Genomic DNA, 26,058 nt, shown 5'->3' on the forward strand with positions numbered 1-26,058 from the left:
CACTCTCTTTTTTCTTAATTTCTTTTGCTTTACTTCCTCGGTTTTTTTTTTCTTCTTTCTTTTACTTTTTTTTTAATGTAATTTTTTATATTTTTTTATTAAAAATTGTTGCTTTTTATGTAAGAAAAAAGTTTGTAAAATAAGACTATTAATCACATGAGCAGAAATATAATTTTTAAAACCTCCAAAATAAGATATAATTAAACCAAACATCAAGAAGCATCAGTCCAATTTATCTCAAAAAAAAAAAAAAAAAAAAATACTACTACTATAACTAAACACTAAACCAAACAAATATCTATAAGGAAAATGTTTTGTTTGTCGAGGAATTATATAAATTTAATTTAATTTAATTTTTGTCGGGGGTGGTGGTGTTGATATGAAAAATTTGTCCGAACCTTTCTCTTCACTTTCACGAAAGAAGCGCCAACGAATTTGGATCCGATACTCCAACCCTCTATCTCTCTCTCACTCACTCCCCTCAACAGATTGAAAGGTCACAAAACCTCTCTCTCTCTCTCTCCCTGGTATGTTTCTCAATCCTATTTTTGTCTGGTGGGACTTGATTCTTCTTCTTTTTTCTTTTTTTTTTTTTTCTTTTCGTGGAATTCAAATATTTGTTGTGAAATCTGGGTATTTTAATTTGATTCCACGCAAGTAATTTGTTTTTTTTTTTTTTAATTTTGTACTTGTTTTCTTTAGATTTGGATACAATTGCTTGTGAATGTTGAGGATTGAGAAAGTATCAGGCTTGTAGTTTGCTTTTTATTTTAATTTATTTATACATTGAATTTTCTTTGACATTCCTTTGATTTCGAGGATTTAAGCATTGGGTTTCATGAAATTTTATAATTATTCAAGTCTGAATCTCTTGATTGTCTTCTGTTGCTTCTAGTTAATGTGGATTAGATGCACGTTCAGTTCATGGCTTCATTAACATCTTACCCTTTACAAATCCATGCTTGTATTTTTTTTTATAAAAAAAATTGTCCATTTGAATTGAGTTTTCCAAGAGACGAATCAAAATTTATAGATTTGGAATTCCATTTCCTTACTACTTTTTATTTTATTTTATTTTTTATTTTATTCTCTCATGAAATTTGAGTGAAAATTTGGTTAAAAGCTTGGTATGATATATAATATTCCAACTCCAAACTTATCCTAAAAAAATATTTTAACAAATTTTGATGAAAGAGACCCATTTCCAATACTTACTATTTTTAAAATTTCATTAAATTTGAGTAAAAATATGACTTGGAAATTTGGTTTGGTGAACAAAAAAATGCCTTCCTTGATTTGATACATATTTGATGAAATGGTTGGAGCACACTTCTAGCAAATTTTTCATCAATTTTGAATTTGATAAAAAAAAATTGATAAAAGGATTGGAGATATGTTGAGGGTTATAAATATTTAACATATGGACAGGAATGCAGAGAGTTTGGATAAGTAAGACAATGGATGATCAAGTGTTTTTAGGGAGTTGTTTAGTTGCCTTAAACTATTACATATTTCGGGCAGTCATCGAGTCCACTTAGTGAACAACTCAAGCATCAAAAATGATTTAGTGATCATAAGTGTATGTGACTGTTTTTGGTTCATAAATCCTTTTGTGTAAAGTAATTCGTTGTTTTACAGGGTTAAAGTAACATTAGAACGATATGGATCGACTCATGAGTTCTGCACGTCTCATGATAGTTTCAGATCTTGACCATACAATGGTGGGTATCACAATTGTCTGTATCTTGATCAGCCTGATTTTACTCTCTATGCTGCTTGGATTTATTGCGGAAGTTTGTTTGCAGGTTGATCATCATGATCCTCAGAACCTTTCTCTGCTTAGGTTTAATGCTTTGTGGGAAGCACATTATCGTCATGATTCTCTGCTTGTGTTCTCGACTGGAAGGTCTCCTACACTGTACAAGCAGTTGAGGAAGGAGAAACCAATGCTAACCCCAGATATAACCATAATGTCCGTGGGAACTGAGATAACATATGGTAATTCAATGGTGCCTGATGAAGGTTGGGTTGAATTCTTAAATCAGAAATGGGATAGGAACATAGTCACAGAGGAATCCTGCAAGTTTTCTGAACTCACTCTTCAGGTACAGTTTGTTGATTATAGTAGTTGGTATGTTGATGATTATCTCTGCGTGAACATTAGGTGGTTGTGTTGTGTGCTAAATCTTGAAACGAATTGAAAATGACACACCCGTAGAGAAAATGGTTTTTGTATCTGGAATCTTTGTATAGCTGAAGGTTTTGGGGTAATGCAGGCAGAAACGGAGCAACGACTGCACAAGGTTAGCTTCTATGTTCTGAAAGACAAGGCTCTGGAAGTAATGAAAGCTCTTTCTGTGCAGTTGGAAAAACGTGGGGTAAGATTGTCATTTTAGAAATTGACCATTATTTAGCAATTGTCTTTATTTTCTTTTTCTTTTAAAAAAAAAAAAATTTTGTGGAGAAGAAAAAATAGGTGTTTGTTGCTATTACAACTGTTTTTATGTGGAGGATTCTTTTCCTTTTCTTCTCATTTCAGCTTTTGCATTTCTTTTGGTCAGTTGGATGTTAAAGTAATTTACAGTGGAGGGATGGATTTGGATATATTGCCACAAGGTGCTGGCAAAGGTCAAGCTCTTGCTTATTTGCACAAAAAATTCAAGACAGAAGGAAAACTACCCCAAAACACTCTTGTTTGTGGAGACTCTGGAAATGATGCAGAATTATTCAGCATTCCAGATGTATATGGTGTCATGGTTGGTGATTCGATTACTTCTTCACCATGTTATTGCTTTATTATGACATTGGGGATTTGTTAGTTTATTTATGTGATTAACTGATTTATTTTAAACATTTTTCATTGTGCAGGTAAGCAATGCCCAGGAAGAATTATTGCAGTGGCATGCTGAAAATGCTAAGGGTAACCCTAACATAATCCATGCAACTGAGAGGTGTGCAGCAGGAATCATACAAGCCATTGGACATTTTAACCTTGGCCCAAGCAAATCTCCAAGAGATATAACGAACCCATTGGAGACTATCTCCGAAAAATTTGAACCTGGACATGACATAGTAACTTTTTACTTGTTTTTAGAGAGGTGGAGGCATGCAGAAATGGAGTTTTCCGAGATCTATTTGGCTGGTCTGAGAGCAACTAGTGTATGTTTGATCCCTTGTTAACTTTACTCTGTAGTTGATTATGCTTGTAGTAGGTGTATACTTGATGTTTACCCTTTAGATTTTACTGGATTGTTAGGTTTTTTTGTTTTGTTTTGTTTTGTTTTGTATTTTTTTTTTGCCCCCCGAAGATTTTTAGGTGAAAAATAAAGAAAGCTATGATCTCCTTGTTAAAACAAGGAATATTTTTGGAAATTTCTGGTGTTTGATTGTTTGCTTTGTATAGAATTTATTATATCAACAAGAGAGAGAGAGAGAGAGAGAGGGAAGAAGTTTGGTTGTTTGTTTAACTTTTCTGCTGATATGTATATAACAGATTTACCTTTGAAGACCTGAAAATATCTTACACTTCCCTTTCTTTTTCTTGTAAGTTAGTTTCCTAATAAATACTTAGTTCTCAGACCTTATCTATGCATGTCCATTTATACATCTGTACTAATGTATTTATGTATATATGTGCCTATATTCTAGCCTATGTTTACACAAACATAAAGTGCTTGTGCTCACATTTAAAGGAATGCTTGTAAAACCAAATATGAGTTTCACATGGCGAAGTATCAAACTTTGCATTGTTTATGCATCTTTGTGTGTGTCTGTGTGCATGGACTTTGATTTTACATTTCTATTTCACTTTGTTTGATTCACATGGATGCACATCATATTCCTGTTTTAGACAGAATCTGTTTTTGGTGGTTCATCACTGGTGAACCAATATATCACAAATTCAAAATTTTGAAATCGGCCAGGAAATGTAGTTTTGAATGACCTGAAACTTATTCTAATTTGGCTTATCCAAGGTTAAATGTTTCTTTTGAACCATTTTTGTCTTTTCAATAGTACTTTATTCTTAGATTTTTGCATTGATTTGGACAAAGCTTCTATTTTCTTCTGCCCCTTTAATTTATATTTTTTTAACTTGTTTTCCTTGTATGCTTCTATTTTGTCCTTGCAGTTTCCGTCCTATGTTTTTGTACATCCATCTGGTAACGAGCTATCTATTAATGACTGCATAAAAGGAATGAGGAGTTGCTATGGGGATAAACAAGGGAAACAATATCAGGTATGGGTGGATCAGATTTCACGTACAGAGATTGGTTCAAACATATGGCTAGTGAAGTTCAACAAGTGGGAGTCATCAGGTGAGTTATTTTTAACTATCGAGTTGCCATTTGTCTTTGCTTTCCTTTGTTCCTGCCTTGTATAGACTTTTAATTTTGATGCGCTACATGGAATGAACAAAGTATGGTTTGTACAAAATTCTTCACTGTCTATGGCTTGAAGAATTCTTCACTGTCTATACATTTGCTTATTCTCATGAAGAGGCACAAACTATTGAATTGCCATTCTTCACTGTCATATCAAAGTATGGTTTGTACATATGTATAAGCAAATGTATTCATGAGAAGGTAGGAAATTATGGAGCACAGGCACAAGCAGGGTACTTGGATATGACATGTTAATGAAAAATGACAAGGTGATGTATTAATATATAATTTTAAGAAAGAAGCATGGACATGGAAATAGACATGGATACAGGCACGGACACCTACATGGGACACGGCGATTTATAAAAAATCAAATATGGACACGACATAGATATAAGAAAAAATATATTTTTATTTGTTATGTATATAAATATTACATCTACAAAGTTTCATCTATGAATAACTAAAAATAATGAAAAATTAATTCAATATGAAAAAACAACTCAATCTATAAATTAAATTTTATTCAATATAGAAATACTATTTTATCAATTATAAACAATTATTTAATATTGATTTGTTTGCTGCTAGCATCACAAGTAGAAGACAAGTTTTCCTAATAATCATTACAAGTGACATAATTAGCAATTTCAACAATCATAAATTAATTTAGAATGACAATTCAACAATCAAACACTAACGTAGAAGTTAAGGGACAGAATGATATTTATTTGTATTGAGTAAAGAATAAGGGAGAGAATACTCCACAGTAATGATTAACACAAGCAAGTATAGTTTACATTAGTGGTGATTATGAATTTGTGATGACTGTTTTTACGGCTCATGGCAAGATGACCGTATTTTGGAGAAGTGTGTGTCCATGACTAGAGCTCAGCATGTCTTGCAAAGAAAAATTAATTAGAAAATCAGACACGCCATGGGGCATGTTCGATACATGTCTTGGCGTGTCCGTGTTGGACACATGTTAGACACAACTATGATAGCTAAGTTGAAGTGTTTGTGCTCCATAGCTTTATGATTTATTTTTTGATAAATTACAGAAGAAATTTTTTCTGTAGAAGAAATATATGATTAATTTTAATTTTTCAGATATTAGTATATACAATTGCAAAACATTGAAGATCAAGCTTTTCAAGTATGAAGTATTTGCATATTTCTTCTCACCCTACTTTTTGACTAGATTTTTATTTATTTATTTATTGAAAAAAATGTTCATTGTGTTTTTTTCCTATATTCAAGTATCCATTACATTGTTTGTGCTGTTCATATTATGTATATATATATATATATTCATTTAGAAAAATTTTGAGACACATTTGTGGTTTGTAAATTGCATCCCTAAGAATTGGGGACATGGTCAGATGGTTTTTGTTTAGAGATTCATGATTTAGGTTGTGTTATAGTGTTTGAGACAGATTCATGATTTGTGCTGGTCCAAGATAAGCAGGGCCAGTTTTCTTTTAACTTGTACATGTAGGGATATTCCAGATTAGTAAACCTAGTTTCGTAAAATGGGTCTATAAAAACTACCATGGAGGCATACGATATAAGTACATTATCTTTATAAAAAAAAAAAAAAAAACAGATACAAGTACATTATAGTGGCAAATTCAAAAATGAATCTATTTGGCCAGGAAAAAAAAAAAAGAAGAGAGCAAAATATGTCTGTAACCTATCCGAATGGAAGTGGTCTTCCTGTTCATTTTGGCAGGCCGCCTTCCGAAGTAGGTTGAACTTTGATGTTCTACACTTGTGCAGTTGAATCAGTTTGATTTTCTCACATGGCGGTTCTCAAACTCATCAACTGTCGTGAGCATTTTTGAAAAATCAAGAGAGCGTGACGAAGTGTTCACATCAAATGACCTGTACACTTTATATAATAGTATTATAGTATAGATTATCATGGTGATATAAATGTGTGCAAGTAAAAAATGGCGCAATGTACGAGCATCTTTTTTTGCATTAATTGAAATAGAAATAGAAGGAATTAGAAAAGGAAAAGCAAGGATCTATTTTATGCCATTGTTGTTTAGGGAACTGGCTAAACTACATCAAAAGTAGGAAAAATGTGCAATATTCCTCCTATGTTCTTTGTATCATTCTCTGACAAACTCCAACTCTTGTAGGTGAAGAGCGGCGTGGTTGCGTGGCGACAACTGTAGTGAGTTCAAAGGTAAGATTTGAGATTATTGTGGTGAAACCATCCTTATGAGGTCTGTGCTTATATCTTCTTGATATGTCCATTTTGTTGCTTTCAGGATCTGAGTGGTATAGATGGGTTTTCTTGGGTGCACATGCACCAGTCATGGTTAGATGAAGCGGGACCAAAAGATCAAGATTGGGTCTATTAGATTGCGCTTGCAGTCCCCCACTCTGAAAACCAGTATTTGTGTTTTTTTTTTTGTTTTTTTTTTTTTCCTTATATTAAAATAAATGTATTGTAAAAAAATACATTTACTAGTTATATTTTCTATTTGCAATATACATATTATCATAAACTCAGTTAAGATGTCTTGTTTGTCACAATAATATACTTGTTATGAAGAGGATTTATGAGACGATTTGCATCATCTTATTTCTAGTTTTATTTCCAATTTATTTAGATGGAAATTTGTGCCATATATAATTCTCCATTTGTACTGCTAAGGAATAGGTTTGGTGACTAAGTGATGCCTTAGGTTTCATCATATTATTCTTATTTTCTGGAGAATATTACTCTCTTGATATGTCCATTTTGTTGCAGGGAAATTAATAGAATGACAGCAATTTATATGATGGTATATTGCTGAGTTTGAAAGAGTTTTTTAGAATACTCAATCCCCCTTCTGTTAAAATGACTTGTTAACGAAATGGGTTTTCTTCTTCAGTCATGTTTGGTGCTGCTTGTTGGAGCTGCTTCTAATTTTTTATTTCTTTAAATCTTTTTTTTTCTCCCTGAAAATTTGTGTTAGGGTATTTGGTTTAACTTCTTATAACTTCTGAGCTGATTATCTCAAAGTTAGGGAAGAGATGAATTTAAAAGAATTTGTACTAAACAGGCTTTTTTTTTTTTTCCCTTTTTTTTCCTTCTTTTTAAATTAATCTTAGGTTGCATTTTGATTGATGGGTTTGGTGTAAAATCCATGAGTATGCAAGAAGGGTTTGATTTTTCTCAAGTTGTCCATCTCAACTTGAGAAGGCATTTGGGATCAATTTCGGTAATTTAAATTGTTCACTTTTTAAGACTCGTTGAGTAGAATATTTACGTAAAAAATTAAGATGATCAAATATTAGTAATTATATATTTAAATTAAATTTGCATTACAAGAAATGGATGGCTATTGTTGCATTCTGATTCGTGAAATCGAGATGAATGGACTTGATTTTAATTATGTAAATATTGTACCTTAAAATTATATTCAATACTGATATAAACTATAATTGAGACGGATGGAAGGTAGTTATTAGGAAACATCTTCGTGATAATAAATAAATTTGAAGCTGCTGCAAAAAGTAGTGTAAACTCTTTGCCCTATTTGTTTTGGGAGATGGAGGAGGATTGGGATTGAGATGGGGCTCCGGATTAGGATGGGATATAAAGAGGGGATTGAGATGGAGGTGGGAGAGTTGATATTATAAGTTAGTCTTCCAATTTAGCATATATATACATATATATATATATTTTTTTACATGTTGGACATTTTTTTTTGAACATTAATGTTTAATATTTTTGTATTTTTTGTTAAGTAAAAATTATAATTTTATTTGTTTTAATATTTTATATTTCTTTTATAGGATAATAATTTAACAATCCTCACACTAACAATTATCATCAAAACAAACACAATTTTATTTAATCCTCTCACTATTAATCCTTTTATTCTACCTCTGAATATAAACGGATCCTTTCGGCGAAATGGATGAGACTTGCGGACATTTTTGCTTATCATGACTAATTTGCAAACACAAACTGCACTGGTTTTTTTGTACGTTGTCAAGAGGTATCCACCTCGTTGTGGATGAAACAATGTGAGGAAGTAATTTTGAGGCCAGTAATCCTTGTGAAGTGTTGGTTGAAACTTTACACTCAAAGGTCCGTTCGTAAACTTCTAACTTGTAATTCAATGTAACAAAAGGAGATGAGTTGTCACAGGTGTTTTTTGAATTTTTCCTTCTTGTTTTAAAAAATACAAAAATTAAAACAAAAAATGAAGAAAATGAAAACAAAACCATTCTAAACTTGGAATTGGCAGCACATCCATTGCATATACCACTACTCTTTTTTTTTTTCTTCTTCTTCTTCTTCTTTACTATTTTCTTAACATGCAGCTTTATATTAATCGGAAATTAACTATTTTGTCCCCTTATTTTTTGAAATAGAATAAAACACGAATGTAATATATCTACAAAGGAACGTATAGAGGAGAAATGAATGTGAATTGTTTGCCAAGAGCCTGGTAACTTTTGTTAGGATGATGAGAGATGTCAAGTTGTCAATCAAACTTGGTCCTGATTTATTACGCTAATATGCAGATGAAAATATAATCACAAAGTGATTGATATGGTGTCAGCTTCTTCGCTATATGATTTTCTGCAATAGATCTCTTTATGATAATAATACTCTACTTTTTAAAGTTGAAGTATAACTACGTCGTTTCATAATGTATGATTTTAGTGACATTGTTTATTTCAGTTTTAACTCAAGTCATTAAATTTTGTATTTTATTGTGATAAAAAAATATAGTAAGACCATTGCAGAAAATCAAACTATGCAAAAGTGGCCCAAATGTTTTAATCCCATTTTATCATTGCTTTGTGATTTGGGAACCTTGAATTTATCAATTTCAAAGATGAACTGAAGTGAAAAGTTAAAAATAAAAACAAAAAATTAGAAAAAATATGAAGTGAGAAGTTGGGAACCTTGAATTTATCAATTTCAAAGGTCACATGAAGTGAAAAGCTTTTTTTGAAACAAAAAAGGGTAAAAGGGCCCAACCGGGATCGAACCGGTGACCTCTTGATCTGCAGTCGAATGCTCTACCACTGAGCTATGGACCCAATTTGGATTAGCTCTCACAAAATTATATATAAATAGTAATTTCTTTATTGTCTCTTTCCACACAATAAAGTTGACCATAGACTAGGAAAACTGAAAAACATGGTTCACAAATCTCAGAATAAAAGGGACCAAAAAAAAAAAAAAATGAAAAGAGGGAAAAAAAAAAAATATTTATAGAGGATTCTAATTTCAAACTGTAATAAGGGTACTTCCTTCATATCCTTTTTTATTTTTATAAATTACAAACTGTAGAGCATATTATACTTGGAAGGGGTGGATTGGCATTGATATTTTTAATGATTTTTTAGTGATATTTGTACGATATTCTAATTTCAAGATAGTAAGGGTACTTCATTGTTGTTGAAATGGTCATTGTACGAGGGAAAATCAATGGCATGTTTCATTTTAAAGGCATATGGTTTGGTTCATGTCTACGTAATCTCTTATCATTTCGAAATAAACATATAATTTTGTTGTGTTTATAGGATTGAAGTGCATTGTCTAGTCCATTCACAGTTTAAACAAAAAAACTTAAAATATTCTGGCATATAAGTATTTCCATTATGTAAATCATAAATATTTTCATTAGTTTTTTTAAAAGAAAAATTTATTTTAACCTTGTTGTGATTTACTCAATATGTGGTTTATCTCCTGACATTTGCAAATTAACACATAACCCCGTGACGTGTTTTACATTTACTATTAACTAAGAGTATAACTTGGGCGGGCTCAACTCGAATAATTTGAACCTAGTTTGAATTTTTTTAGTTCTTAGACAAGATATTTTTAAATTCGATACAGACTTAGGCAAAAATTCAGAAGCCTGAATTAAATTTGGGCAAAGACGTCAAACAATCCAAGCAACCTGAAACCCGAATTATATATATATAGATATATAAAAATATTAAATATATATAAAAATTATTAGCCATTACATGATATTAAAATAATTTAGATTATTAAATCATATTGAATATATATTATATATACAAATAACATAAAATCTTACTTTTTATTTTTATTTTTACTCATAAATTGTAAAGACTATTATAGCGACATCTCTCTTACATTATATAAAATATTTGTTTTGATGGTATTAAGGAATTTCTATAAAAAAAAATATAAATAAAGTCAAATTTTAATAATTTAACAATGTAGCTGCAAAAAAAAAAAAATCATTTATAGTTCGGGTAACTCGGGCAATTCGGGTATAACTTGACTCAGGCTTGGGCCTGTAACCTCGGGTTACAATTTGGGCTTTGATGGGCCTGTGTAGGTCTTAGCACAACTTGGATTGGACTTGGATAACCTCCAAATCCGACCGAACCCGCCCGAGTTGCATGCACCCTACTATTAACTTGGATGGAAATAGGCCTGGTAATCATTTCATTTTCAGTTTATATTTACAAAAGTTTTAAAAACTATCATAAAAACTTGTTTGATAATTTTTTTGATTTATAAATAGACGTTTCAATTTATAAATTTGAGGAAAAAACGTAAACTTAAAAAATTAGTTTATGTTAGTTTTTAAACAGAAATTTAAAAATTTGACTAACACATTTTTTTTTAAATTAATTTTTTTCAGATAATTTTTTTTTCAATTATTTTTTTTTTCAAATTATTTTTTTTAATTATTTTTTTTTCAAATAAATTTTTTTTTCAATAAATTTTTTTGAAATAATTTTTTTAATTAATTTTTTTTTCAATTAATTTTTTTTCCAATTATAATGTATATGATTCTATTGTCATAAATAATAAAAAATAAATATAAATATTTTAGGCATGAACAAACATATTTTTTAGTTTATATTTTTGAAAATTTTCAAATATTTTGTTCAAACCAAACACATTTGTAGTTTATGTTTTTCTAAAAATAAAAAAAACTAGTTTATAAAATTTTTGTGAATACAAACAAAAAAACATAAACATTATCAAACGCTACCTATTTGTCTATTTTAGTTCACAAATTACAAAAAAATTATATAATTATTTTCAAATGATAGAAAAGTAATTTACACATGAATCAAATCTCAAAGGATGAAGTGAAATTTGTCTTAAAATTGCAAAGTTGGAATACATATATAGAAAATGGTCATGCCACAATATATATATATATATAATGTATATTATATCCAAGTTATTATTCAAATTTATGTTAGTTATGAGCCATTGTTGCGTTAGTTTGGAAAAAAATATTATGGATCTCAAATAAATTATTAAATTTTATATCAAATCTCTCACATAGGTGTGAGATTCACATAAATTATATGTGTGTGAATTTCACACTCATACGAAAGATTTGATAAAAAATTTAGTAATTTATTTGAAATCTGAAACATAATTCTAATTTATAAGTTATGGTAATGGTGAAGTCAACATATTTTCAAATCAAAATTAATTACGTCATGTATATTGTTTGATTCTATCATAAAATGACCCCGTTTGGTAGAGCTGTGAGAAAGTGATTATACCTTATACCTTAACAACTTATAGTTTATAACTGTGAAGATAAGCTGATTTTTTACTTATAAATTAAACTTCTCCTCTCCCACTCAAAGAATAAGTTGATTTTTGACTTACAAAAAGTCATAAGTTGTATTGTTAAGTTGAACCAAACACATCAAAATAACTTAAATTAAGCTAAAAGCTGAAATAAGCTGGAAATAAGCCCTACCAAACAGGGCCAATGGTGGATAGCTACGATACATTGGCTTATTTTGGGAAGTAGATTAAAAATTATTTCTCAGTTTTTATCTAATTTTTCCCTTTCACAAAAAAATTAAAAAGAGTTAAAAAGTAATTTTTAACTATATTTTCAAAACACTCCATTGTAGTGATTTTAATTATGATCAAAGTGATTTTTATTTACGGCCCAATTAATGTTTTTAGGGTTCCTTTGGTGTTGATTAATGTTTTTTAGATTATGAGTTTTTAATTAATGTTTTGATTTGATTTTTTTTTTTTTTTTTTGGTGTTTTCTTTTTAAGGTTGGTTTGACTTTTTATGTTTTTCTTTTCGCTTGGGTGATTTTTTATTTTTTATTTTTTGGATTTTCTTTGGACTTTGACTTTTTTTTTTGGTTTTAATTTTTGTATATTGCGATTCTTTTTTTAAAAAAAAACTTCTCCACCATTATAGGAGTTGTATGTGATTAGTATTGGTTGTTGGGTTTTTCTTGGTGGGCTTGATTGATTGATTAATAGAATTTATTAATTTTCTAACTATTATGAATTAATGATCTATTTAATGGTATAAATATTTTTCAAGTTCGATGGACATCCCTTTACAAGGATGCAAATTATGATTAACGACTGTAATTCATATTTTAAAATTGGGTAAGTTATACTTTACCCCCTTAATTGTTTATAATGTATCATTTTATTCCTTTAAATTAAAAATTGTAACATTTAATTTCTCTCATATACTAATTTTTGAGTGATGATACAAATAAAATTTTTATACAAAATTTTCATATATAATTATGTGTTAATGGTGACCTTTCAATTAAAAATAAAACACCCATAAAGATGACTTATATTTACAATAATACTACTGCCACATCATTCATGTGTGTTTTTTTATTTTATTTTAAATATATATATGAATTTTATATATGGATAAAAAATTTTCTAATTTTTTTGATCTGGATCTTTATAACGAAAGCTATAGGATAATCACATTTTACTCTTTTGAACTATCTCATTCGATATTATTTTACTTCCTCAATTGAAAAATGCTATATTTTGCCACTTAGAACTATAAATTTGTATTAATGTAAGCTTTCTGTTGAAGATTTGTAATGTATATAGTTAAAAAATTGACATGCTTTGCAGATGATATCTCCAATATTATAAAATGTCTAAAATGACATTATTCCTTCTTTTTTTTTCCCTTCACTTTTTCTACTCAAGGTAGCAGCAGCAGTAGCCATAGCATAGCTAGTTATGATTGTTAACATGTGTAAAACAAATGAGGGAAAGAGGGGAAAGAGAGGAAAGAATGAAAAAAGAAGAATAAAAAGTCTTTTTAAGCAGTTCACAAAATTTGATATATCATATGTAAGTCATTTGCTAATTTTCCATCCATATTTGTAACATATCCTTAATAGAAGGTTAAATTAATATAATTGATAGTTTTAGGTGATAAAATGTAACATTTCTTAGTTGAAAGAGTAATAGCTCAACGGGTAAACTATAATTTGCCCATATAATTGAAAGGATGTGAGATATTTGGTTATTTATTTGGTAGAATACTTTATATCCCTAACATTATTCTAATTGAAAATGTATTTTTGTCATTAAGGTCCAAATTAAAAGAAAATTAACAAATGAAGAGTATTATGGGTGTGTTTGGCAAATGCTTTTTTTGGCTTTTTGAGCTAAAATTTACAAAATGACAAAATAGACTAAAATAGCCAATAAGACAAAATGTCATATTAAATTCATAATCATTTTATTTTTTCTTTCGCAAATATCACATCCAATTATAAAAAAAATCCAAGTATTTTTTCAAACACAAAAATTTTAGCTTACTAAAATAGTCAAAAACTAAAATAGCAACTTTCCAAACACCCACTATGTATTACCATGTTTAGTTAAATGTGGGAAAAAAAAAATCAAAAATGTAGAGACTCCAAAATTTTTACCAAATGTCTCACATGAATGTGAGACTCACATAGAACCCACATTGTGTAGGTCCCACACCTATGTGAAACATTTGATAAAAATTTTATAAAATTTTTAGAGTTTCTAACATTATTAAAAAAAATACAAAATAATAGTTGAGAGGGTGAATTGTAATTTGCCCTTTAAAATTTAATTACTAATAATGAGGATACAAATTGTACGCATGGGTACATCTTCTATACACACTTTAAAAATTGGCTACTAACTAAATTTGTTTCTTCTGCAATTCCTTTTTCTACCCCCTCTTATATTTATAATTCATTAGTTAATTGATTATGAATTAATTAATTAATAAATTAATGGTTTGAGTTATGAGAAAAGCAATGCTAATTACCACCAAAATTCTATCTGTTATATGTCTATCAGTATATCTTTATTTTGAATTTAAAAGCAATTGAGAGAAATTTTAAATTAATATATCAATTATAAATTATTAATTTTAAATTTTAATGTAGTTCCAGTTTAGGGGGAACTAATGTCAGTAATGACAAAAATTCTATCTATTATCAATATATTTCTATTTCAAATTCAAAAACCATAGAAAGAAATTTTAAATTAAAAAGGCACTCGGTTTATAAATCGAATTTTGAATTTTCTTTATCTAGAAGTCCACACTCCAAAATACTTTATCCATAAAGAAAAGAGTGCTACTATTAGCATTCTATCAACTATTTTGGACCTCCAATTTTTTAGTATTTTTTTATTACAATAACAATCTAAAATGAAATTACTAAAAAGGACATCAATAATTTTGGAACATCCCATCTCACAATTAAGCCCACACATCTACTACATCATGAGTTAGGATTTATGAGAGCACCATCTCCATCACCATCCATCTATCTTTCCCAAATCCCACATTCAAAACTTGCCCACTCTTAAAATCTTGAAAACCCTTTGGCAACAATGTTCCGGCAGTAACGGTGGCAACTATTTGATTACCTATATTTCTCCAGTAATGATAATGAGTAGAAGTTTTTCCGGCAATCATAACTCCATGAGATGAGAAGAGTATAATAATAAAAGTTCAGAGGAGGTTCATAACTTTGATGGTGTTCTTAACTCAAAGTAGATTGGCCTTATATGGGTAGGTTTCTTTAAAAAATGGCAAATATAATAAAAATTATTCATCATTTTTTCGAGACTGAACTCCTGAACATATCACTGAATTTTGAGAACGCAGGTCTGAACATTGTTTATTTGTTCGGAAACAAGTAATCGAACATTTATTTTCTCAAGTCATGAACAAAGGTGCCTTTATTTATATACCACCTTCCATCTCAAGCCATACTTTTAATTAGTTTGTTTTTTATTACAACATTAACCTAATGCAAATCACCACAAAGGACAAAGGGCTATGATATACACCTTACGTAATACATATCAATGACTCATTGCACACCATATCCAATTTTGATTTTATATTTTTCATTCAATACACACTATCAATTTTCAAATATTCCCCAAATATCCTCATCTTCTCTAACCATAACCCTAACTCTACCCCTAACCCTAACTCTACCCCGCAGCCGCCGTCGCTGCCATCAACCGTTGCCGTCAGCCATCCTACCTCTTTCTGCCACCGCTACCCTCCGACCGACACCATCATTTTTTTTGTTTCCATCCTCAATCCATTTGTGCCCCTGCCATAGCAGCAATTCGTGTTACTCTTTCCTTCACTACTAACATTATAACTTCTATCTCTTTTACCCCCGTCACTCCTCTCTAACCCCGTTGGCCACTCTCTACCGCTACCCATCATTTAGATCCCCACCACAGTGTGACTTAGCTCCTCCACTCCATCATTCGATCTACAGTTCCAGATCTAGGGTTTGAAGAGAAGAAGAAGAAAAAGAAGAAGAAGGGGCTATGGTTGGAAATAGGAGGAGAGATGAGCTGCAATGGGGGAAGGTATAGTAGTGGAACGGGGATTTGCAGAGAAGAGGCACCGACTAAAGGGGATTCAGGGGGACAACGCTAGCTTTGCAGTGGCGACAGTGAGGAGATGTTAGGGTTTAGGATTAAAGTTGAGAGGGAGGAGAATGGGATGGCAGGGAGTGGGTCACCAAAGCTAGGGATGGTGGAGGAGGTGCGACCGAAGCTAATAATGGCTACGACGGTGAAGGGTAGCAAGCGGGCGGTGGCGACGGTTAGGGTTAGGGCTGGTGGGGAAGGGTTGTGTGGATTAAGAAATTTGTGTGAAGGTTAAAAATGTAATTGACTAGGAGGATAAAGATGTAATAAATTTTTTTAAGGAAATGGAAGATTTAAGATTGTGGGTGAGGTGTGTGAGTAAGGGTAAAGATAGAAGATTGTGGTGCGTATTGAGCAAATTTCTTATTTATCAAATTATTAAAGGTGTGCCTCGAGTAATGGTGTGCCTTGAGATGAAGTGTAGTGTGTAAATAGAGGCACCCTATGAACAAGTGTGTAGAGATGAAATAGTAATCACCTTCGTGGGTTTTGTTAGAGTTTTGTGGAGAGAGGCTTTTTAGGGTGTGGAGGTATGTATTCAATTGAATGGGTGAAATATTTTCACAAAAATATTCTGATATTATTTGAGAGGAGAAAAGAAATTTAAGGATTTTAAAATTTATAAGTAGGGATCCAAAGAAATAGAGGTCCAAAATAATTAATGAGGTGCTAATAGCAGTACTCATGGATAACTTCCTGTAAAATGACCAAATTATCCATATATATATATATATATATATATATCTTTGTTCCAAACCATACCCTAACCTAAACAACCGCCTCTCTCTTTTTCGCGAAATGTTTAGGACCTCATTTGGGATGACCCCCACACCCCCAAAGTGGTCCTGGCCCTCTATGTATGTGTGGGGCTCAATCATGTATGCGTGAAGTCCACATGATAAGTGGTTCAGATTTGTGAGGGTCTTGTGGGGTCTCAATCATTCCTCATTTCTTTCCTCCTATTCATCTTCTTTCTCTTTTCTTTTCGCTTCACTTCCATTGCTGTCGACACCACCACCTCCGTCGCTGATCTAGACTCTCGTCTTTGGTTCTCTTCTCCCCTCATTGCGGTCTCGTTACTCACAACCACCTCCATCGTCGTCGATCGCCACCCTCGTTCCTTCATCTCTCTCATCTTCTTCATTGTTTACATCACCGCTGCCACCACTGCAATAGAGCCATTTTCTCTCCTCCTTCCCTGGAACGCCTTCGTCAACTAACTCTACCCTCCGTTACTGCCTCAGATCTGGAATTTTCATCCCTCAAATCGTCTCTATCGTTCCTTATATCGTTGCCTGTTCTTCAATAATCAAGATTAGATCCAGTTGCGACGGCTGATCTCAGTGCCTCGTCTTCCCTATCACCACTAGATGTTTGTTTTTCGACCGTCGATTCCACGATGCGCATGCTATTATCTACTTCCTTTTTCTCTAAAATCATTTTAGATCTATTTTACTACGGATCTGCTATGGAGCGGGGGAGGGACTGACGGCTCGAGGCGGTGAGAGAGGAAACAGTGATGAGATCGAAGATGTGCCACTATTGAGGGTTGTGCTTGGAGAATAAGAGGTTTAGGTAGCCCATATCTAGATCGAAAAATGCTTCGGACCCCCACTGGGGGTCGACCCCCAGTGAGGTGGCGTTCCCCACTAGGAGTCTGTAGCAAATCTGTATCTAGATCTATAAGGGTTACAAGTTCAATATCTGATTATTATTATTATTATTATTATTATTATTATTATTTTTGATTCATAGATCTGATCATTTTTTTTTATCCATCGATCTGATAATATAGATATTTGTTTGTGTTGTGACAAAAAAAAAAAAAAAAGTTACCTATTTGTGTTTATTTGATTTTTAGGAATTTTTTTTTAATGTAAAGTCGACAGATATGTTTAGAAAGATGGAGAAACAAATTGGTCTAAAAAGTCAACAGATAGTAACAATTTAACTGAGAGAGAGAGAGAGATTAGAAAGGTGAACATATCTCTCTTCTCTCTCTATCTTTTTTGTTTTGTTTTGTTTTGTTTTTTTTGTAGTAGTTGTTGTTGTTGATGTTGATGAAAACCAATTGAAATATTTAAACAAATCAGTTCTTTTTTATTTTTTATTTGTTTAGATCTCTTGTTGAAGAAATCTGTAATTTGAACAGATTGTGGCTTGGTGTATTTTAAACACAAAAATTTGAACAGACAAAAAAAAAAAAAAAAAAAAATAGATAACAAAATTTGGACAGATAGATTAAAATAGATAAATGAAAAAAATTAAACATATAATAAAGGGTAAATTACAAATACACCTCTTGAGGTTTGCTTAAAATACGAATTGTTCCCTATGGTTTGGAAAATTATAAATATCCTCCTATCAGAAATTTTTTATTTAATAGAATTAATTGAAAAAGTGAAATTTCTCACTGTTCACTTATATAATAATAAAATTATTTAAATTATTAATTGAAATAAAATTTTAATATTATTAAAAATTGTTAGTTAACTTGATGATTTATTAATAAAAAGATTTATTTATTATGAAATTAAAAACTTTAGGGGGCATAATATAATTTCTAGAACCACAGTAGGTAATTTGTAATTTAAGTAAATCTTAGGGAGTGTGTTTGTAATTTATCCTATAATAAAATTTGAACATATATTTGAATAGATAAGGGAAAAAATTATAAATTTGAACAGATAGTTAAAAAAAAGTCAACAGATAAATTAAGAGATAAAATTAAAAATAAAATGTCCTTCAAAACAAACAAAAGGACTTCTTATCAAATTATTTCACAAAGTGTAGATCTCTTACCGACAAAAACATCCACTAGACCTAATATTTTATATATTTCTTAGATTAGACTTTTTAATAATTTTCTCAATTAAAAACTATTAATTTAAAATTTTAATGAAATAATAATATCACCTATTGAAATAACCATATAATATAATCCCATTGGGAATTAACTGCATTATTTTATTATTAAACATACTTGATAAATAATTTATATTTAAACCTAATATATAGGGAGTCGTTATTCCGATTCCACTTTACTTTAAATATATTTCATTCTTTGTCATTTATTATACATAGTTATATTAATATTTTTTCACACAAAATACGCTCCCTGAAAAATTAAAATTCCAAAGATATTAATGTAACTATGTATAATATGGACAAAGAAATGAGTGTATTTGAAACAAAGTAAAATGAGAATAGCGGCTCCCACGTATATATATATTGGACAAAAGAACATATTTTGTGCAAAGGGTAATGTTATTATGCAAGTTATGTTATTTGTAAATTTGATTATCATAAATGGCATAATTCAATATTATGAGAGTCATAACTTAAAAAAAAAGAAATTATAGCCAAATATCATTTGAGCTATAACCAAACAATTCTTGAATTATAACTAAGATAACGTCATAACTAATAAGATGGTAAATCATAACTAAAGACATGAAGATCATAATCAAAACTGCATATAATATACACCTCAAACCCTAAAAGTATATGTATTATAAAATTACAAATGAGGTATAGAATTTTCCTTTAGGGCATAGTGTGCATATTGTAAAAGTATTCCACACATACATATCAATGGGAAATTGTTCAATGTTTTTGGACTAATAATTGTGTGGACCGATTTTCGCAATAGAGTAAGATGGAACTTCGTGGACGAACACTGGTGCACTGATAGGTGAAGGCCTATACAAGGAACAAATTGTTAGGCTGCCCGACTGGGGGTTGGTCTGAAACCCCTCCGACGGTCGAGTTAGTACTGGAATTTGGTAGAGATAAGGTAGAATAGACGAGTCAGTTTAGAGTGTAAGAGGTTGATCCCTCTTCAAGGAGAGTGAGGTCACCTTTTATAAGGACCGTTTGACTTGCTTACCAAGTTTCTCTCTTCGCCGCCTGGCACTTAGTCAAAATGCTAGGTTGCTCCTCAATGGGAAGAGCAAAGAATCCGTTAAGTAATTCTGTTATTCGTGGAAGATCTTTATTGTATTGGATGCGAGTTAATTTGTGCGATTGGTTCATATCGGATGTTCTTATGGTTGGTTAAACACATTTATTCAAGTTGGTCATCCTCCTTAGTTGCACTCGGCTCAAATTCGTACTTGGGCTGCGTGGTTTGGACTACTTGGTCCGTTGGGCTTAAGATCACACTTGGTCTCCATATTTGGTCCCTTGGTGGTTCTTCTCTAGTTCAAGTAAACGCTTGGCCCACACAGTTTAGGCCATTGAACACTAGCTCGGCCCAAACTCATGCTTGGGTTTGACGTTTCGATCTCGTAGTGTTACTAGGTCCAGGCGTCGCCCCTGGGCTTGTGGTCTTCTCCTTGTCTTGTGTAATGACCCTCATCCTCGTCTTAGTCATGTTCATATGCATTTGCATGTTTTGTTTGTTAAGCTTGCACTTGTGGTTTTGACTTGTTTTGCCTAAAGTAAGGTTTCCGTCTTGTTTTGTACCTATGTGTTTTGGCTTGAGTATTGTTTGTACATTTTGTCATTTGCTTGGTGTGTGTAGCCGAGGTCATCTTAAGCCTAGGTCATGCCTTTGGACCTTTTACACCTAGGACCATCTTGGAACCACTTTGGCTGACCTCCAACTTCACCCTGGCATATTGGCCGAGATGTCATTATTTAGGCCGAGGTGTGCATCACCGAGGCCGAGATATGTATCATCTAAGTCGAGATGTTATCCTTTAGGTATTTTAGATCTTTGATCCCTGCACCTGGTGATCTCGTTCCTGGACTGGTATGACCTAGACCGAGGTGTGGCACATTTAGGCCGAGGTGTGGCACAGCTGGGCCAAGTGTTAACCTTCCTAGCCGAGATCATTGAGACCTTACTTGCTGAAGCCTTGTCCTAATCCGAGGTTCTTACTTGCTGGAGTGCCTATGTCACCTTACTTGTTGAACACCCTTTCTCATGCTCTTGTCTTGTCATTCAGTCACCTTTTTAAGGAAACCCAATCCGGTAGTGCCACGTGCTCCAACAGGAGGTTAAGTCAGCTGGTAGTGGGAGAAAACATATCATTGTGTGTCATATTTTGCATGGTAGAGAGAGAAGCTCTAGGAAGAAGAGGAAGAAGTTCTTAGAGTGAAAATAGATTTCCAAGCTTGATCCTTAGAGTTTGAACCGTTGGATTCGTGTTTTGAGGTTAGATTTTTGTTTTGCTCTTGTTGTTCTTTATGTTCATCGAACTACATTGTATGATCTAGCATGATTCATGAGCCATGCATTGCTTTGAAATTTGGTTTTAGAAAGAGAAAATGATGTTCTTGCGTTCTTAAAAGAAAACCATGTTTTGATCCGAAAGTTTGTATCAAGATCCATGTTTTTGTATTTGTTTTCATAAGAACTTCAAGTATGGGTGCCCAGGTCCATGTTTTCAAACTCATCTCATGAAATCTCAGATTTTGAATAAAGAAGTTATGATTTTAACATTCATGTTCTTCATGTTCTTGTCCTTCATGTTCTTCAAAGGGAAACCTAGGTTTTCCCGACTTCATTTCCTCGAATGTAGCCGTTGGGACCATACCTCGGCCAAGGGGTGTGGGACCTCGGCCAAGACCTGGTAGGTACCCAACATGTTTTTCCCGAGATGAAAAACAGTGTTTTAACTTCCAACATGTTTTGTTTTGGCTTGACTCGGTTTTGAAAGAGATGCCGAGATCCTTTCCTGTCATGTAAAAGGGTGCATTTCATATCCATCTTTGAGCATCTCTTCTTGTCTCCTTGAAATGCATCCAATGGAATTTATTATGTGCTTGTAGGCCTTGGATCCTTGAGCTATATGAGTGGTATTTTTAATAAAGTTATGTTATAAAGTTTTGATAAAACTTTGTTTTGTTTTGGAAAAGTATTTGATCAAGTATAAATGATTGTTCCTAGTTTTGTATCTAGTATTATATTCGTTTTGATGACATTCTGGAAAAGTCCTTAGTGCCAGGGGATTATAATGCAACTGCACCCTTGTTTTGAAAGTCCTTAGTGCCAGGGGACTATAATGCAACTGCACCCTTGTTTTGCCACTGACGGTTTTCTGCGTGGGTCTGTTTGTCCGGAGTGTCATCCCTTGTATTATATTGATGCTAGTAAGTATCCCTTGAAGCTTTGAAAGATTTGACAGATGGACTTGGTTCATCCTTTGATTTGGTACAAGATATGTTGTATATTGTTGGGCAAAGATCTTGAATATCAGTTATGCAAACCTTTATTTCTGATATCATTCACTGAGTATTCAAGCTCACCCTCTATATATATATATATATATATGCAGGTGACGAGCAGGAGGGCGGTGACGTCTAGATGTGTTTTGCCTGATGTTTGGATTCATACTTGTGCTAGCATCTTGAAGATTATGCTTCTTGGCTTTATGTTTCACCTCTTTTGTATATGTCGGCTTGAGAAACCTTTTGATCAAGATGTAATATGTACTTTATTTTATTTGCATTCAAGCTGTAAACTATGTTAAGATGTATGTCATTTCATTTGATCTATGCACAGCTCTTATGGACTACTTAGATTTAAATTTATTACTTCTGCACATGTAAGCCCCATGTGTATACTCTGATTGTGTGTGAATCTTTGTAAGTTGGCCTTTGGTAATCTCGGATTACTGGCCATCACGGTACCATTCTGCTAGGGGCGAAATGGGGTCGTGACATCTTGATTCTTGTTAGAGAGAGATAGTGATACCTTTAATCAGTTCGCCGAAACTATCCAGGAGGTGTTTTTGCGGTAGCTGGTCTCAACCGTCGTATTTTGGGAGACAGACACTGACGTTCCTTAAGCACCTTTTGGCGAGACGACAAATCTGTTTTAAGAAAATTGTATAAACCACATGTTTCGGTTTGCTTCTTTTGTCATTTGTTCTTTATTTTTTAGAGTTAAATTTATTTCGACAAGTTTTAATAGTTATTTATCCATGTTACCAATTTGTCCTATTAGTGATTTTGTTTATGCGAGTTCCATGATGTAATCTAATTTATTCTTATATTTTTAATTTTATAATTTATTATGTATTTCATTCTTTAACTTAAAAAAAAAATTTGTTTATCATTTTTATTTAATTTAATTTCATATATTTTTCTAATATTATTATAAAAAATATCAACACTTTAAAATACCACTTACTTTGTTTGGTTTCAGTTTTTAAAAAGTTTTCAGAAAATTCTACTTTTTCATTTTTTGTATTTTTCTTGTTTTCATTGAATTTTTTTTAATGTTTTAAGTAATTTCTTTTTTAATTTTTAAATACATCTAACATAAATACACTTAAAAAGTATAATATTTATGAAAATAATCTTTAAAAAATTTACTATAAATACCAAAAAGACAAAAATATATGAAAATTTAGTATATTTTTTATTTTTATATATTTATTAATTTTTTAAAATATTTTACTATTTAGATATATTTAAGTAAGGTATATCTAAAAAAATTAAAAAGAATTACTTGAAATTTTAAGGAAAATTTACCCATAAGTCCTAGTTTCTGAAAAGTTGAACCATTTAGTCCTAAAAGTTTTCTTATGCTCCATTTAGTCCCGTTTGCACATCAATCTAATGTTTGAAACATTGGCCCTGTTTGGTACAGCTTAATTTCAGCTTATTTCAGCTTTCAGCTTAATTTAAGCTATTTTGATGTGTTTGGTTTAGCTTATAGCTTATAGCTTATAGTTTTGTGGAAGTCAGAAAACAGCTTATTGTTTGAGTGGGGCAGGAGATGCTTTAAGAATAAGCTGGAAATCAGCTTAAGCTGAAAGTTATAAGCTATAAGCTGTTTAGGCATAAGCTATAAGCACTTTCCCACAGCTCTACTAAACAGGGCTATTAATCTGATGTTCGAAATCTAATGTTCGAAACATTAATCTGATGTTCGAAATCTAATGTTCGAAACGTTAATCTGATGTTTGAAACATTGTAATGGGACCTTTCAGTCTATAAGAAAACTTTTAGAACTAAACAGTGTATAAGTTATTAATTTGGGATTTATTGGTGCATATCCCAAATTTTAAAAGTATTTACTAAAATAAAAAAATAAAAAAATAAAAATCTTAATTTAAAAAAAAATTAAATTTAGGGCAAGTTTAGGATCTTTCAAAAAAGATAAAAAGACAAAAAGTTACTTAAAAAGTTAAAAAGTTAATACTATTTACCAAAAGTCAACAATTACGGCTGCACAACTCCCAATTCGAATTTTTCTCTACAAATCAATTTTTACAATTTTTTATTACACATTTTTTCATAAAAAGTCAAAAAGTTAACCCAAATATCTATATTTTCAACCTCAATTTTTTAGTTCAAAAAGATAAAAAATGTACTTATTTAGGACACCCCAAACAAACCGTTAGTAAACTAAAACCAAATATACTGACTTTGCTTCACTTTATATGTACGCTATACGAATCAATCATCATCAAAGTAATCCATTACAACTGACTTTCCTTCACTTTACATGTACGCTATACGAATCAACCATCATCAAAGTAATCCATTACAATACTTCAAACAAACAAAATAAAAAAGTAGCCCATTCTTACAAGCGTACGCAATCTACCCATCATACGTGGCAAACGGCTCAAAATCTTCCACGTGGCAAGTCATATGACCACCATCTGACACCCGTGGTAAATTGTCCAACCAACGAATTTAAAACAAAGAAAAATGTGATGTTTGCCACGTGATGAGTATTAAAGGAGCTTTAAAAAATGAATCCCACAAATTAATGTGATGTTTTGATTTTAAATTTTTTTTTTTTTAAATTTTCACTTCATTAGCAATCTATTAATACTTTCAAATTAATGAAATGTATCATTCTTGTAAAACAAAAAAACCTTATCCAATCTCTCCTTTCCAAAATTCACAAAGTAAATTATACTTTACATCCCTTAAGTTTCATAATTTTCCATTTTAACCTTTAAATATTGTTTTTTAATTTTAATTCTTAATTTTTTTTAATTTATTCTAAAACTAACATCTATCCAATTTTTTATGAAAAACAACTACATGACATAAAAATAGATAAATTATAATTCAACATAAGCTGAGTTTTCAAATTTAAAAAAATATTAATTTAATAAAAATAAACACTGAAACAAATATTTTAAAAATTATTTTCAACCCAAAGAAGAGAAAATCATATAATGTAATGAATATTTTTTCCCACCAAATTTATTTTTGATTTTTTTCCCTAGAAATAGATTTATTAGATTACCTATCCAAACTTTATAATTTTGAGTTGTAGGTCTTTAAATTTTAAAACAGCAATGATAGAGAGCCCGAATTTCCCAGGCTCGAATGGCTCGAATTGTCCAAAACGACGTCGTTTTGGACACAAAACAGCACAAAACGACATCGTTTTGATCAATTCGAGCCATTTGAGCCGCGAATATTGTGGCCACCAAACATTTTTCATTTTAAAATAATTTATTTTTATACCACATGACTAGCAACATGGATATTTTTCTTAAATTCAAAATTAGATGGTAATTAATTTTGGAATTATATTGATAAAAAAATATAAGCTTTAAAAATCAAGGCAAAAAAACCTATAAAACTTCAGATAACAAGTGTAATTTATTAAATATACGCATATTTTCCATTCAAAATTGTACCGAAATGAGTTTCAAAAATGAATTAATGAATATTATAAATACTAAGGGTTAAAGTGAAAAAAAAAATATTTGAAGAGTTAAAAGTGAAAAATTATGAAACTTTGGCCTAATTTATCCAAATTCAAAACTCAATCACATAATATTACTACTTTTGTTTCTTATGTTGTCACGTGTCTATTTTTTTTATTTAAGATGAAAAAAAATAGATAGACGAGATAAGAGGACTTGAATCTTAAACTTATATCAAGTGAATAAGACTCTTACCACTTAATTAAAACACAATATATAATAAATATTTTATTTTATTTTTATTTATTTAACTTGTGTGGCAATTG

General features: G+C 31.1%; 1 protein-coding gene and 1 non-coding gene across 5 annotated transcripts; one reads left to right on the top strand and one right to left on the bottom strand.

The window, feature by feature from the left end:
* The first annotated feature begins 198 nt into the window (after window positions 1-198).
* Window positions 199-6,973, top strand: LOC114260045 (sucrose-phosphatase 2-like). 4 transcript variants are annotated; one of them, XM_082899032.1, is made up of 10 exons: window positions 225-527; window positions 703-742; window positions 1,639-1,721; window positions 1,806-2,105; window positions 2,277-2,378; window positions 2,562-2,756; window positions 2,869-3,159; window positions 4,130-4,316; window positions 6,530-6,576; window positions 6,662-6,973. In XM_082899032.1, exons 3-10 carry the CDS (start codon window positions 1,662-1,664, stop codon window positions 6,752-6,754), a joined length of 1,275 nt encoding a protein of 424 aa, XP_082755158.1. In that variant the 5' UTR covers window positions 225-527; window positions 703-742; window positions 1,639-1,661; the 3' UTR covers window positions 6,755-6,973. The 4 variants fall into 4 exon arrangements, with proteins under 4 accessions (XP_082755159.1, XP_082755158.1, XP_028055898.2 ...); XM_082899034.1 differs by having other exon boundaries at window positions 449-527; window positions 703-749; XM_082899033.1 differs by lacking the exon at window positions 703-742 and having other exon boundaries at window positions 199-496.
* Window positions 6,974-9,368: 2,395 nt separating this feature from the next.
* TRNAC-GCA (transfer RNA cysteine (anticodon GCA)) lies at window positions 9,369-9,440 on the bottom strand. Its single transcript has one exon. It is a non-coding gene; the product is annotated as a tRNA-Cys (tRNA).
* Window positions 9,441-26,058: the final 16,618 nt, after the last annotated feature.

The sequence above is a fragment of the Camellia sinensis genome, chromosome 12, assembly GCF_055761805.1.
Source record: "Camellia sinensis isolate YWXY chromosome 12, ASM5576180v1, whole genome shotgun sequence".
Classification (NCBI taxonomy): Eukaryota; Viridiplantae; Streptophyta; class Magnoliopsida; order Ericales; family Theaceae; genus Camellia; species Camellia sinensis.